This window comes from Saccopteryx leptura, chromosome 2 (assembly GCF_036850995.1).
Source record: "Saccopteryx leptura isolate mSacLep1 chromosome 2, mSacLep1_pri_phased_curated, whole genome shotgun sequence".
NCBI classification, from domain to species: domain Eukaryota; kingdom Metazoa; phylum Chordata; class Mammalia; order Chiroptera; family Emballonuridae; genus Saccopteryx; species Saccopteryx leptura.
This window is the reverse complement of record NC_089504.1, coordinates 51,202,136-51,214,381: the sequence shown is the minus strand read 5'-3', so window position 1 is coordinate 51,214,381 and position 12,246 is coordinate 51,202,136. Positions and strand designations below refer to the sequence as shown.

Sequence of the window (12,246 nt, the reverse complement as noted above, 5' to 3'; positions counted from 1 at the left end):
ACCAGAAATTTTGTGCTGGTCTGCAAAGAGTTAACCACCCTGATGTTGTATGAAGATTACAGACCCAATGATCTTAGTCAAATTTGATCATGCTCAGGGTGACTTCTGCCTTAGCAGAGAATTATTCTCCTATTTTCACCAGTCTTGAAGTAAAAAATGGTTGAAAACCACTGACTTATACAATTTATTTGATCTCTAAGCTTTGGTGTCTTTTTACATATAAGGAATATAGAAACCATATATCATGTGGTTGTTTGGCCTTCCAGCTACTATTTTAATGTTCTTGATTTTCAGGTACATTTTTCAGCATTAGTAATGCTAGTTTATGAATGTTTGGACCAGTAAATGAATTTTAGTTTCTATAAAAGGGTACTCCTATGCTGTTTTGTAAGGAGTTACATCTAAGTGCATGTCACACCTATTGTAGACATCATAAACTTGTGTGATTATTATGACAGTTTCCCTGTACATGGCAATAATGTGTTTTGTTTTATTGAAAGCAGTATGAATAAAAGTAAAGTACCTTGAACAAGGGGCACCCAAAGGCAGTATATGTGCTAGTGGTTAACATGAATTAACAGAGAATGCTGAAATAAGAGCACAACATTTTCCAAAATCACAATAGCCCCAGTGTACATAAATATTAGCAACAAGATCACATGATACCAGTAAAGAATCATGGATACTGGTTTACCAGTTCAAACTGCACCTCCCTGTAGCAATAACATACGCAGAGTTTAAAACAGGTTTGGTCATCAGGTCTGAGATGACAACATTTAACAGAATCTGGGGAGGATTTGCTTTATTCAGATTGGAGGCACCAAGTGACACTTGGATTCACACTTTATCATTTATTATCAACTCTGCATAATTTCAATGTTTTGAAACTGTAATTGCATTTTTGGTAGATTAATGAGTTAGAAATGGGAATTATTGAGAAAGTCAAAATAGGGATTAACTAATGGAGCCCACCTACCGTCTGTCAATCATCTGGTAGCACTTCTTCATCCAGCCTAGCCCTGGCATTTTCCGTCTTGGAGTTGCGCCATTCAAGTACACAATCATATAATCTTCGGCTACCATCAACTCTAAAGTACTTATTACATATCTGATCACGGGAAGGAAGAGGAGTGTTTTCAGTTCCTACATGAAATACTTCATCTTATCTACACCATAATTACATAACACTCTAATGACAGGGTGTATGACATTTAAGAATGGTTGTGCATATTACCTCTTCACCTTGAGAAGAATGCAGTTACCTGAGATAATTTCTGAGAGCATTTTTCATTTAGGGGCATAGTTATCTTTTTTCTTTCTTTCTTTTTTTTTTTTAATGCTGGCATACTAGAAAAATGTGTGGGTTAGAAACCTGACTTTCAAAAATGTCAACAATGTTATCTTATACTAAGGGCATCTCAGATTAAATATGGGCAGATATAAACGAAGTCAGGTTATCATCAGTTGACTAAGAACATGTTCTTAGGGAACCCATCAAACACTTCACCCAGAGGAAATGTTACAGAATTTTAAATGCTGGCCAAACTGTGTTCGTTTTGCTTTCAATCCATTCTACTGACAAAAGAGTGAGGTTAAGGAGTTGAGTCTCTTGAGCAATGTTCCTTGACAGAGAGTTCATTGACTTTTATCAAAGGCTTAGAATATTCTACATTATTTATTTCCTTTTATTAAAGATGGTTATCTGCCATACATGCCCACAGACATTAACTCAAAGCACTTTCTCAGAAGTATCACTCACAGGAAAAGATTTTCCATGACATAGTGGTAATCCGCCCGACTGCTGTCTGGCAGAAAACAGGCGGCAAACACAATGATGGCATTTAGGCCGTCCCCATAGTATCCTGGGGGACAAACAAAAAGACATTTGTAACCAAATGAAAGCTTTAACAAGATAATATTTAACCTAAAGGATAAATCTGAAAGTCTTGGTAAGCGTGTGGAAATGATGTGATAGATATATCTTTTAAGTAAGTATTATATAGACTATATTTTAGTATCTTTATAATTATCTTTCAGTGGTTAACATAAGATATATAGAGTCTTAAATATATAGTGTGAATATATTTGCATATGTAGAGTATCCATATATTATGAATTATTATATGTGCTATACAGTCATGAATGGATGTTTAAATATTCAAAGAATGGGAGCAACACTTTCTGATTTATGGGTTTTTAATTTATATATTTTAAAAAAGATGATTTATATAATACTTTTTTCCTTTCATGGCTAAGAAAGAGGTTCTGAGTAATCATTTTTAGCTCTTTTCAGTTTTACTTTGAAGGGAAAATACTTAGTTGCTGAACTGCGATCGAATCTCAAACTCAGTCACTTCAGTGACCAGAGGCCAGTGAGTAGACAAGTGAGGCACCTTTGTTTTGATTCAGAGGACTGGCGTCCTTGCCAGCAGTGTCCCCACAATCTCCAGATTCAATAGATGGTGCAGGGAAACATGGAAAGTTCCAGCCAGGCATACAGTAACTGAGCACAGAATTCAGAGCCTAGCTTCTTAAAGAAAAGGGCAAGCTCAAGAAGGGTCAGTCTGGTTAAAACCAGACTCTCTTGGAGTTTTATGAAAATATACAGTGGTACCTTGAGATATGAGCAGACCAACATATGAATTATTTTTAAGATATGAGCTGCGACTTGGTCCATATTTTTGTTTGAGATCTGAGCGAAATTCTGAGATACGAGTCATGATTCGGGAAGCTGCCACTAGTTGGCGCATGGGTCCAGCATCGGCAGCACAACGCCAGCATCTCATTCTTTCTCACGTGTTACCCACAGAATCAAGTTGAATCTCATGCACTGTACTTGTTCTTGCATCACTTTTGCATTTTTTTACTAACTTTTTTTGTGTGCTATCATGGGGCCAAAGAAAGTGAGTGTAAAGGACAGTGGTGAGAAGAAGAGAATGATTTCAATAGAAGTAAAGCAAGAAATAATAGAAAAACATGAGAGTGGTGTACGAGTGATTGAACTGGCAAGGCTGTACGACCACAATACATCTACAATTTATACCATCCTTAAACAAAAGGATACCATCAAAAGCACAATCCAGCAAAAGGAACTATAATTCTGTCCCAATTAATAACAAATATCCATGAAGAAATGGAGAAGCTTCTGCTGGTGTGGGTGAAAGAGAAAGAGCTGGCAGGAGATACAGTGATGGAGACTGTAATATGCCAAAATGCACCTATTATTTATGGCGACTTGAAGAAGAAAGAACCATCAACCTCAAAAGAGGCAGCAGAAGATACGTTTAAGGCAAGTCACGGCTGGTTTGAGACTGACGGGCTGTCTGCTGCACTAAGAGGGCTGCCAAGTCACAGCTGGTTTGAAAATTTCAAGAAGAGTTCTGGCATTCACTCAGTGGTGAGGCATGGTGAAGCTGCGAGTGCTGATGTTAAGGCAGCTGAGGAGTACATCGCACGTTTTGCTGTGCTTACCGCAAAGGAAGGCTACATCCCCCAACAAGTGTTCAACTGTCACGAAACAGGATTGTTTTGGAAAAAAATGCCCTGGAGGACTTTCATCACCACAGAGGAGAAGAAGCTGCCAGGCCATAAACCCATGAAGGACCATCTGACCCTTGCATTGTGTGCAGTTGCTAGTGGTGACTGTAAAGTAAAGCCACTGCTACTGTATCATTCTGAAAATCCTCAAGCCTTTAAGACTCACAAGATTCTTTTTTTTCTTTTTTACATTTTTTAAAAAGATTTCATTTATTGTTTTAAAGAGAGCAGAGGGAAAGAGAGAAAGGACTGGGGGGACGGAAAGCGTCACCGTGCTTCCCATATGTGCCTTGACCAGGCAAGCCTAGGGTCCTGAACCGGCAACCTCAGCTTTCCAGGTTGATGCCCCATCCACTGCACCACCACAGGTCAGGCAAGACTCACAAGATTCTTAAAGAAAAACTGCAGGTTATGTGGCACGCCAATGCTAGGGCATGGGTTATACAGAAGTTTGTTTGTTTTTTTGTTTTGTTTTATTATTAATTTTAATGGGGTGGCATTGATAAATCAGGGTACATATGTTCAGAGAAAACATCTCCAGGTTATTTTGACATTTGATTATATTGCATACCCATCACCCAAAGTCAAATTGTCTTCCACATTTTTTATTGAATGGGTAAATCTAGTCTTTGGTCCTGCAGTGAAGAAATATCTTCAAGAAAATAAACTCCCAATGAAAACATTACTAATCCTTGATAATGCTCCAGCCCACCCACCTGGTCTTGAAGATGACATTCTCAATGAGTTCAAATTTGTGAAAGTCCTCTATCTCCCACCCAACACGACTTTAATGTTGCAACCTATGGATCAGCAGGTCATTTCCAACTTTAAAAAGCTTTACACAAAGCACTTGTTCTGCTGCTGCTTTGAGGTGACTGAGAATACAATTATAACCCTTTGAGAGTTTTGGAGAGATTACTACAACATCATGATATGTTTATGCATTATTGACTTGGTTGGCATGGCAAGAGTTTACGAGAAAAACCTTGAACTTGGCATGGAAAAAGTTATGGCCTGCTGTTGTTGCAGACAGGGACTTCGAAGGATTTGAACCAGAGACCAAGACTGAGGTAGAAGCGTCGGAGGAGATTGTGTCCCTCGGAAAGTCAATGGGTCTGGTGGTAGATGAGAGTGACATAAATGAGCTTGTCAAGAAACATGAGGAGGAACTTTCAACTGAGGAGTTGAAGGAGCTACAGATGATGCAACATACAGAACTTCTGCAAGAGATTAGTAGTGAGGAGGAGGTAGAGTCGGAGGAAATGATTTCTCCAAGTGAAATTAAAGACATGCTGGCAATGTGGGAGAAGCTTTCAAGTTTCATTGAAAAGAAACACCCAGAAAAAGTTTCAACTGGTTGTGCTTCAGCACTTTTTAATGACACTTGTTTGTCACATTTCTGTAACATTTTAAAAGGCTGGCAAAAGCAAATCTCTTTGGATAGATTTTTATTCAAAAGTCTTGCAAGTGAAAGTGCCGAAAGTGCAGCCAAAAAGGTAAAAACAGGTGATGATTAAATGAAAAATACGTAATGTTAAGTTTAGGTTAAGTTTAAAGTTAAGAAAGTGCATTTTTTTACAATTATGTTTTTGTGGTTTCACTTTAAGTAAAGAAGAAGGAGTTTAAGTTTTATTTAAAGTAAAGGAAATGCAGTTTTAGTTTACATTTAGTGTTAAGAAAGTGCAGTTTTAGTTTACGTGTCTACAGTGCCTGCATCCCTTCCTCCCTCCTCCTCCACCATTCACCTCCGTCAGTCGCACTCGTCTGTCTCCAAGGTAAGACTACAGTACTAAGTAACACTTTTTTCTTTTATTTCATATATTTTGTTATGCATTGGTAAAGTATACATGCGTGTTTCTTAATTAAAAACATGGTTTTTTCATAATTTAGGATGGCTTGGGGATGTTTCACAGGGCTGGATTAAATCTATTTCAGTTATTTTAAATGGGAGAAATTTGTTTAATATATGAGTTGACTGACTTATGAGCTTGGTTACAGAATGAATTAAACTCGTATCTCAAGGTACCACTGCATTCTTTTGATAAAACTTGAGAAACACTTCCTGGTAACGGGTTGGGGAGGGCGTGGAGGTGGTATTTGCAAATGGTAGTGAGAAAATAGAAGTGGGCGATGCAGACAAGTGTGGTCGTTGAAACTCCAAGGGGCAAGGAAAAGGCAGAAATATCTTAGGACATGTTATCCACTTTTGAAAGCTCTGCTCCCTCCTTTAATCAAGCTCTGTGTTCCCTTAGCTCTCATCTTTGAAATTCATGGCAGTTGTTGGTCCGATCCCCACAGGTTTGCCTATGGAAGCTCATATGTCTTCCAGACTTAAAAATGGAAGAAATGCATTGTATTTTCATTTTCTATATCCCCTTCTAAACACTTGCAATTTCTGTCAGATAACATAGTTCTTGTCTTCAGAATCATTAGGTAAAGATTTCCTCAAAGCTTTCAGTAGGACAACAGGACACACCCTCAAGCCCAATGCAGACCTCTCACTACTCAGTGGGTTTCATTCTTTCTGAACTTTAAATACTCCTCTGGTGATGACACGGCAGTAAATTATTGGCTGGATATAGATTTGGATGGGCTTAACTCTTGAAAAGCAGTTTAATAAGATGTTCTCTACAAAGAGAGAACATGATTCTACCACAAAAGAGGTGGGGAAAGAGAGTGATAAAAATACATCAAATTATGGGTTCGTGTGTATTACTAATTTGAGGTTGTTGTATACAGTATTCATAGAAAATGCTACCTATGTAAGCATACATCCTATGCAACACATGTTTGTGAAATAGGATTTTAGTAACTGCCCTCTTGACTTTTTGCCTTAGTTCCATCTTTTCTAATATGTTGATATTTACTAATTTCTTTTTAGAATATGATATAAAGGAAAATGACAGAAAAATACATTTTAATACAAGCAGTATTTGTTTCTCTGAACAGTTTTATTTAAGAAGCTTTATAAATAAATGGAAACCCATAGAAAACAAGGTGACTTGGCCACACTAATCCTACACCACCAATGTACGCAATGTGGACCCAACACAATGAAAAAGGTGAGGTCATCAAAAGAGACAACAGACACAATGAATTCAACTTAAAAAACACATAGGAAAGCATCCTTTTCAAGAGCACCTTTCTGAATATAGCCCTCTGGCTACCAGAATAAATTCAAGATCATAACTGCTCAGTTACTTTGATTTCTTTTTCTATTTCTAAAGAATTTCTAAGAATTTTTTAAAAAGCAAAAGCCTGAGGTTTATATACAGTATTTCAGACATCGTCTTAAATGACAGGTCAACTCTGTGTCAGTGCTGCCTGTCCTTGAAATGCTGTGTCATGTTCATTAGAGTTTATTTAACCAAATTAATCCTTATAGATTTACTTACCACCTTCTGTCCATTGTCTAAGTCAGCAATGTCTCTTTAGATAAAAATTTATAAATGAAGATGGCTTTTTTACTTTGGGGTAGAGGAACAGCTGGAAGGGAAGGATAGAGAAAGGAAGAAAACAGGAGGAGAGGAGCAGATGTAAGTAAGAATGGAAACAGAAGGAAAAGACTTCCTCGTGAGAGTTTTCCATCTAAATCAAGACCTGGTGCCTTCACTGTCAGGCTTTGGAGCTGCTTCAAATAGCAGCTGCTGACAAAGTACAATAACCCAAGGGAGTGGGACTACCCCCTCTTGTCCCTCACAGATATCCTCAAGGGGGTCGGCTGACCCACTTTCTATTCTAAATATGCACTTGATTTAACTGAAGTTGCCTGTCAGCAATTGCATAGTAACTTTGAAGTTTGGGGTTTTCTTTTGTTTTTGTTTTTTTTAGATGAAAGGAGGGGAGATAGTGAGGTGCTCCAACAAGGATCTACCTAGCCACCCCATCTGGGGCCAATGCTTGAGGACTGAGCTATTTTTAGCACTTGAGGCTGACATGCTCAGACCAAATGAGCTATCTTCAGCGCCTGAGGTGATGCTCGAACCAACTGAGCCACTGGTTGCAGGAGGGGAAGAGGGAGAGATGCAGATGGTTGCTTCTCCTGTGTGCCCTGACTGGGAATCAAACCCAAAACATCCATACACTAGCCCAATGCTCTATCCACTGAACCACCTGCCAGGGTTGAAATTTGGGTTTTAAAAATATGTATTTTATTTAACTCTTTTCTCAATAACCATGAGGTGTATTCAAGGCATGTGTGCTGAGATGCGAGAGCAATCCCACGTGGTGTGTCCTGAGACCCTCGCAAGCAGTGATGCAAACCTTACCTGAGACAGAACACAGAGGCATGAAAGGGACGAACACAAGTTTGCTGGCCCGCAAATGGAATGGAGAGAGAACGAAAGATGTCACAGTCACAACCAAAACATACACACACACACACCAGCCAGCAACTCTTCTCCTCATTCTTTCCTGGGTCATTTGTCCAGCAACACTGCAGAGAAGGTTACCTGAATCTCCTAAAATGAAATAAGTAAAAAAAGGAAACTCTGTTACAATGCTTTGGGGTGGCTGTCCTTGATCATTTAAATGTGTTCTTTATTTCAAGTTTAACAAACCAGTTCTGCTCTCAGAGTGACCCCACACAGTTGGCTGATCCAAACCATCCAGATCTCTCTTTGCTTTTTAATTTAAGCAGATGGCAGGAATATTGGTCATGGGCTCATAGGATGGCACCCTCTTATGACTGATACAGTGCCTGAGGCCCAGAGAAGTTAATGATGTGCCAAGGTCACAGACTAGTTAGTGGCATAGAGGGGTCTTGAACCCTATTCTTCTACATGTGTATAGATAGGGTCTCTGGCAATAGCTCATATCACGGTCACCAAAGCAGAAGACTGAATTATTTGTTCACATACTGCTCTCACACACTGATATTCCCAACTAATATGGACACTTGGTAAGGACTTATTTTGGAGTTAATTTATGCCTCTCTTTTAACTGTGCCCCTCTCCCAATCTTGCAGTTGCACAGAGCACAAACAGCTAGCACTTCTCTGTTGGCCTGCATGGGAAAACTTCCTTAGCGCAAAAGGCAAGACACCAAAACAAGATCTATGTTCACTGTGGAGTGCTGTTTTTTAAATGCTCATCAGAAGCCAGGATAACAAACTCAATAGATTGTTAACTAAGGGGTATTGCTTTATCATCACTAAAGTGTGAGCTTCCTGCACAGAAGACAAAGCTTCAGCAAATTCAGAAGTAACATCAGAACTATCTTTACCTGCAGAGCACAAAAGCCGTTCAGGGCACAGGAAGAGGAGAAGAGGAGGCATCGCTACCTCGGGATGGGTGCAGCCAGAGGCACACTCAAGCGGGCTAGTGCCTGGGGAAAGACAAGGCGGAGCTGGCGACAGGAAAGGTGGCCTTGTCTTCCAGCCAAACCAGACAGTCACACAGACAGAAACCGAGCTCACAACACAGAATGGAGAGGAGCTAATGCCAAGGGCAGGAGGGGGCAGGGATGGAGGGCACAGCAAACCAGGGTATTCCCGAGGAGTAAGCTCCGTTATCACCAAGAATGCGACAGGCAGAAGCAGGGGCTTTTTCTGACCCTAGTGTGCTGATGACAATCGCTCTCCTAACTCAAGCAGCAGAGACACTTAGCCCACCCATTTAATTGTATACTGTGGTAGAAAGACCTGCAGGTGGGTGTGCTGGAGAAATAAGAGTGTTAGGACAGCAGCGAAGCAGTGAGCCTGTCTTCTTCACAACAAAGGGGCTCTTGATTTAAGACCAGAGGGGTACAAATATAAAGGGATCATCACTGCTTTACATTTTTTGTCCTTGTTAAAGTAACACGGACTGCTTTTCCTGTCAGCCTTCGGTGTGTTTTCATTTCTAAGAAACAAATAAACCATGCCTCCGTTGCCTCTGATGGGTGGGGCAAAGTGGGTATGACCTCCTGGGAAGATCTGGGTGATGGGCAGGCTGTGGTTTTCTTCATAACAAAAGGATTGACTCTGTGACCAGTTGTCGAAATGATGCCAGCTCTCACCCTGAGGGGTTATGAGAAAGTTCCCCTAGGGACTGCCCCAGCCCCGAAGAGGCTATCACAGGGACATAGGACCATTTCAGGTCACACAGTGAAACAGGAAGAAGGAAGGTCATGGTCCAGGACACCCACTGGCATTTTCCTTCACCGTCATGGTTAGAGTCCATGGGTGGTCAGATACCTACCTGCGGGTGGGAAAGCCTGGGAATGGAAAGTGAAAAATGTACTGGTAGAGGGAGATTTGGTGGAAAAAAACGAAAGTCCTGGTGCCAGCAAAAAACAAAAGCTAATGTTGCCCCAAGATACCTATTTCCCTGTCCTTGTTAAGGAAGAGAGAACAATGTTTGCCTGGTCGGTTTACACTTTCCTGGAGCAGCAGAGAGGCCAGGGATTTTGCAGGAAAAGAGTGCATGCAGCAGAAAAATTAAACAGTATGTATGTTTTCTGAAGTTGACAATGCGTTAAACATGTTGCTTGTGCCCATCTGACTCTTTGTGAATCCCAAGTCAGTCAAGCCAAGACTCTGGAGCTCCAAGAAGGCACTGGAAATACAAAACACAGCTCTTCTCTGTCCCCGTCCCTCACTAAGAAAGTGGGGGCTTTGGCTGGAACTGGCTGTTGTCAGGCAGAGGTGGAATGGAGTTTATAAAAAAGTCAGTTTCAGGTAGGGAGGAAAAATGATAAGGCTGAGTTTAAAAAGATTTCCTAAAGCTTCTGAAGAGGATTCAAAAAAATATTTTGTAATTAGAAGCAGTTCTGCTGTAGGGTTCTTACTCCAGGCTATGGTATGGACTCAAAGACTATTTGGTTAAACCCTACACCGAATTCAAATGAATTCCAAACAGACATCATTAAATTGGACAACTATGGCTTTCAAGAAAATTGCACAGAAGATGACAGCTATCAGATATGTGATACAAAAAGCTTTTTTCACATTGGAAAGTTATCTTTGTATACTAGGTTTTCCCATGTTTATGGAATTGAGTGTGAAGGCATATATTTAAGCTCTACAGTCCCCTGAACTTTGACTGTCCAAGAGAGGCTTTGGGGTGTCATGCTGCAGAGAACTCCAGTTTCATTTTCTAATAAAAAAATATAGCTGCCCGTTCCCCAGTTCCCAGGTTCACACAGAGCTTGACTACCTCCGTGAGAAATGACCCTCCGGTAGGGCTCGATGACCTTCATGTCAATCCGCTGCTCCTGTTCTCCAATCACCACTGTCCTCCACAGCCGGTTGTCCTCCCGCTCCTCTTCTGCTGTATATTCTGGAATGGACTCGGACTCTTGGCCAGAATCTTTGTTGAGATCCTCTGGAAATGAAGCACAGAGACAGGCTGAAGGAGCAGGACCTTTACAGTTGAGGCAGTTCAACAACCAGCTGTCTCCTGGCAGAGCCAACCTGAGTGAACTCGCTGTTGTGTAAAAGAAAGCAGGCCTTTCTGATGGGGGACAGGGCTATTTGACAGATCCAGATAATCTTGTTCCCGTTGGGCCACATTTGCTGGTGTACCCTGAGTACTCAGAGTCATAGTATTTTGATGATGATACCACTGGCTTAGACTCCACTCTAGGGACCTTACAATGGAGCTGAACTTCCTTCCCTATTGGGAGTACATACATTTTATATACTTCCTATGGACTTTTCAAAATATGCTACAGTACAATCTTAGAGTAAGCAAGAAAATATCTTTGTAGACCGGGTATGTTCCAAGGCCAAAAATTCTGAAGACTCCAATTTGTGGGTACATAAGGCAATAAAAAAGTCCACAAACATCTTGGGGGAGAAATTTACTATCCACTCTTGTGCATCCAGAAAGGGTAATCCTGTTAAGTTTTTTAAAAGAATAAGCAGCAATTTCTATATTTACTTCAAGTACTACCAGAGTTTAACAATGATTATCCTACAGGCTTAAGTAATTTGAAGGAAAAAATTATTTATAACTTTCAAAATAACTCTGTGAGATATTATCTATCTTATTTTTCCATTCATGAAAAAAAAAATGACCTTTGATATATTTGTATTCTTTTTATGGGACTTTGATAGTAATAGCAATACTTAAAGTATTCACCATGTATGGGGAACAGTAGTGGGTATTATGCTAAATATGCCGATGCAAAAACTAACTGAAGTAGTTACCTCAGGTTACAGAGTCAAAAAGCAAAATAGTCAAACTTTTACCTTTTCTACTCTCCTAAGCAATCCCATTGTAACTTGAATGTGTGATTGTCTCATTATCATTTATTTTACTAAGACGCTGTGAGTTCCTTGGGCTAAGAAACTGTGCCTGAATTACCTTTAATATTTATCTCCACATTTAGTTTGGAAACCTGCACTGAACACTCAATAAAAATTGGAAGGGTGAGTCAGTAAATAAAACTTGGACAAATTCCTGGAATATAGGTAATCTGTAAGAAAGCTACAACAAAGCCATTATGTTCTGGAAGGTTCCACTGTGACTTAGAATAGTAAAATAAAGGCCAGTTGGGAAGCATTCCTAGGCTTTTTTGCCAACACCAACAGCTACCACCACCTACAGAGCCTCGTCTCACTGTGCCTTCCTCTGTGTTCCCACCAGCGTTCAGCAGCTTACCAAGGATGGCAAGGAGCAACCTTTGGCTTCAGATCAAGCACCGTGTCACTTGTATAAATACATCCATCTGCACATGGAATCCCTTCCTGCTTCTCCCATCCTACTTGGGTCAGGGCCCTTGGAT

General features: G+C 40.3%; 1 protein-coding gene across 2 annotated transcripts in view; it reads right to left on the bottom strand.

The window, feature by feature from the left end:
* Window positions 1–12,246, bottom strand: part of PRUNE2 (prune homolog 2 with BCH domain) — a 285,127-nt gene that overhangs the window by 23,642 nt on the left and 249,239 nt on the right. Inside the window, exons 12-15 of one of the 2 annotated variants that reach the window (XM_066367956.1) lie at window positions 10,674–10,841; window positions 8,752–8,862; window positions 1,760–1,862; window positions 977–1,108 (exon numbers count right to left, since the gene is read on the bottom strand). In XM_066367956.1, the coding sequence (XP_066224053.1) occupies window positions 977–1,108; window positions 1,760–1,862; window positions 8,752–8,862; window positions 10,674–10,841 (514 nt within the window). The remainder of the gene's footprint in view (window positions 1–976; window positions 1,109–1,759; window positions 1,863–8,751; window positions 8,863–10,673; window positions 10,842–12,246) is intronic. The other variant, XM_066367957.1, reaches the window with a different exon arrangement.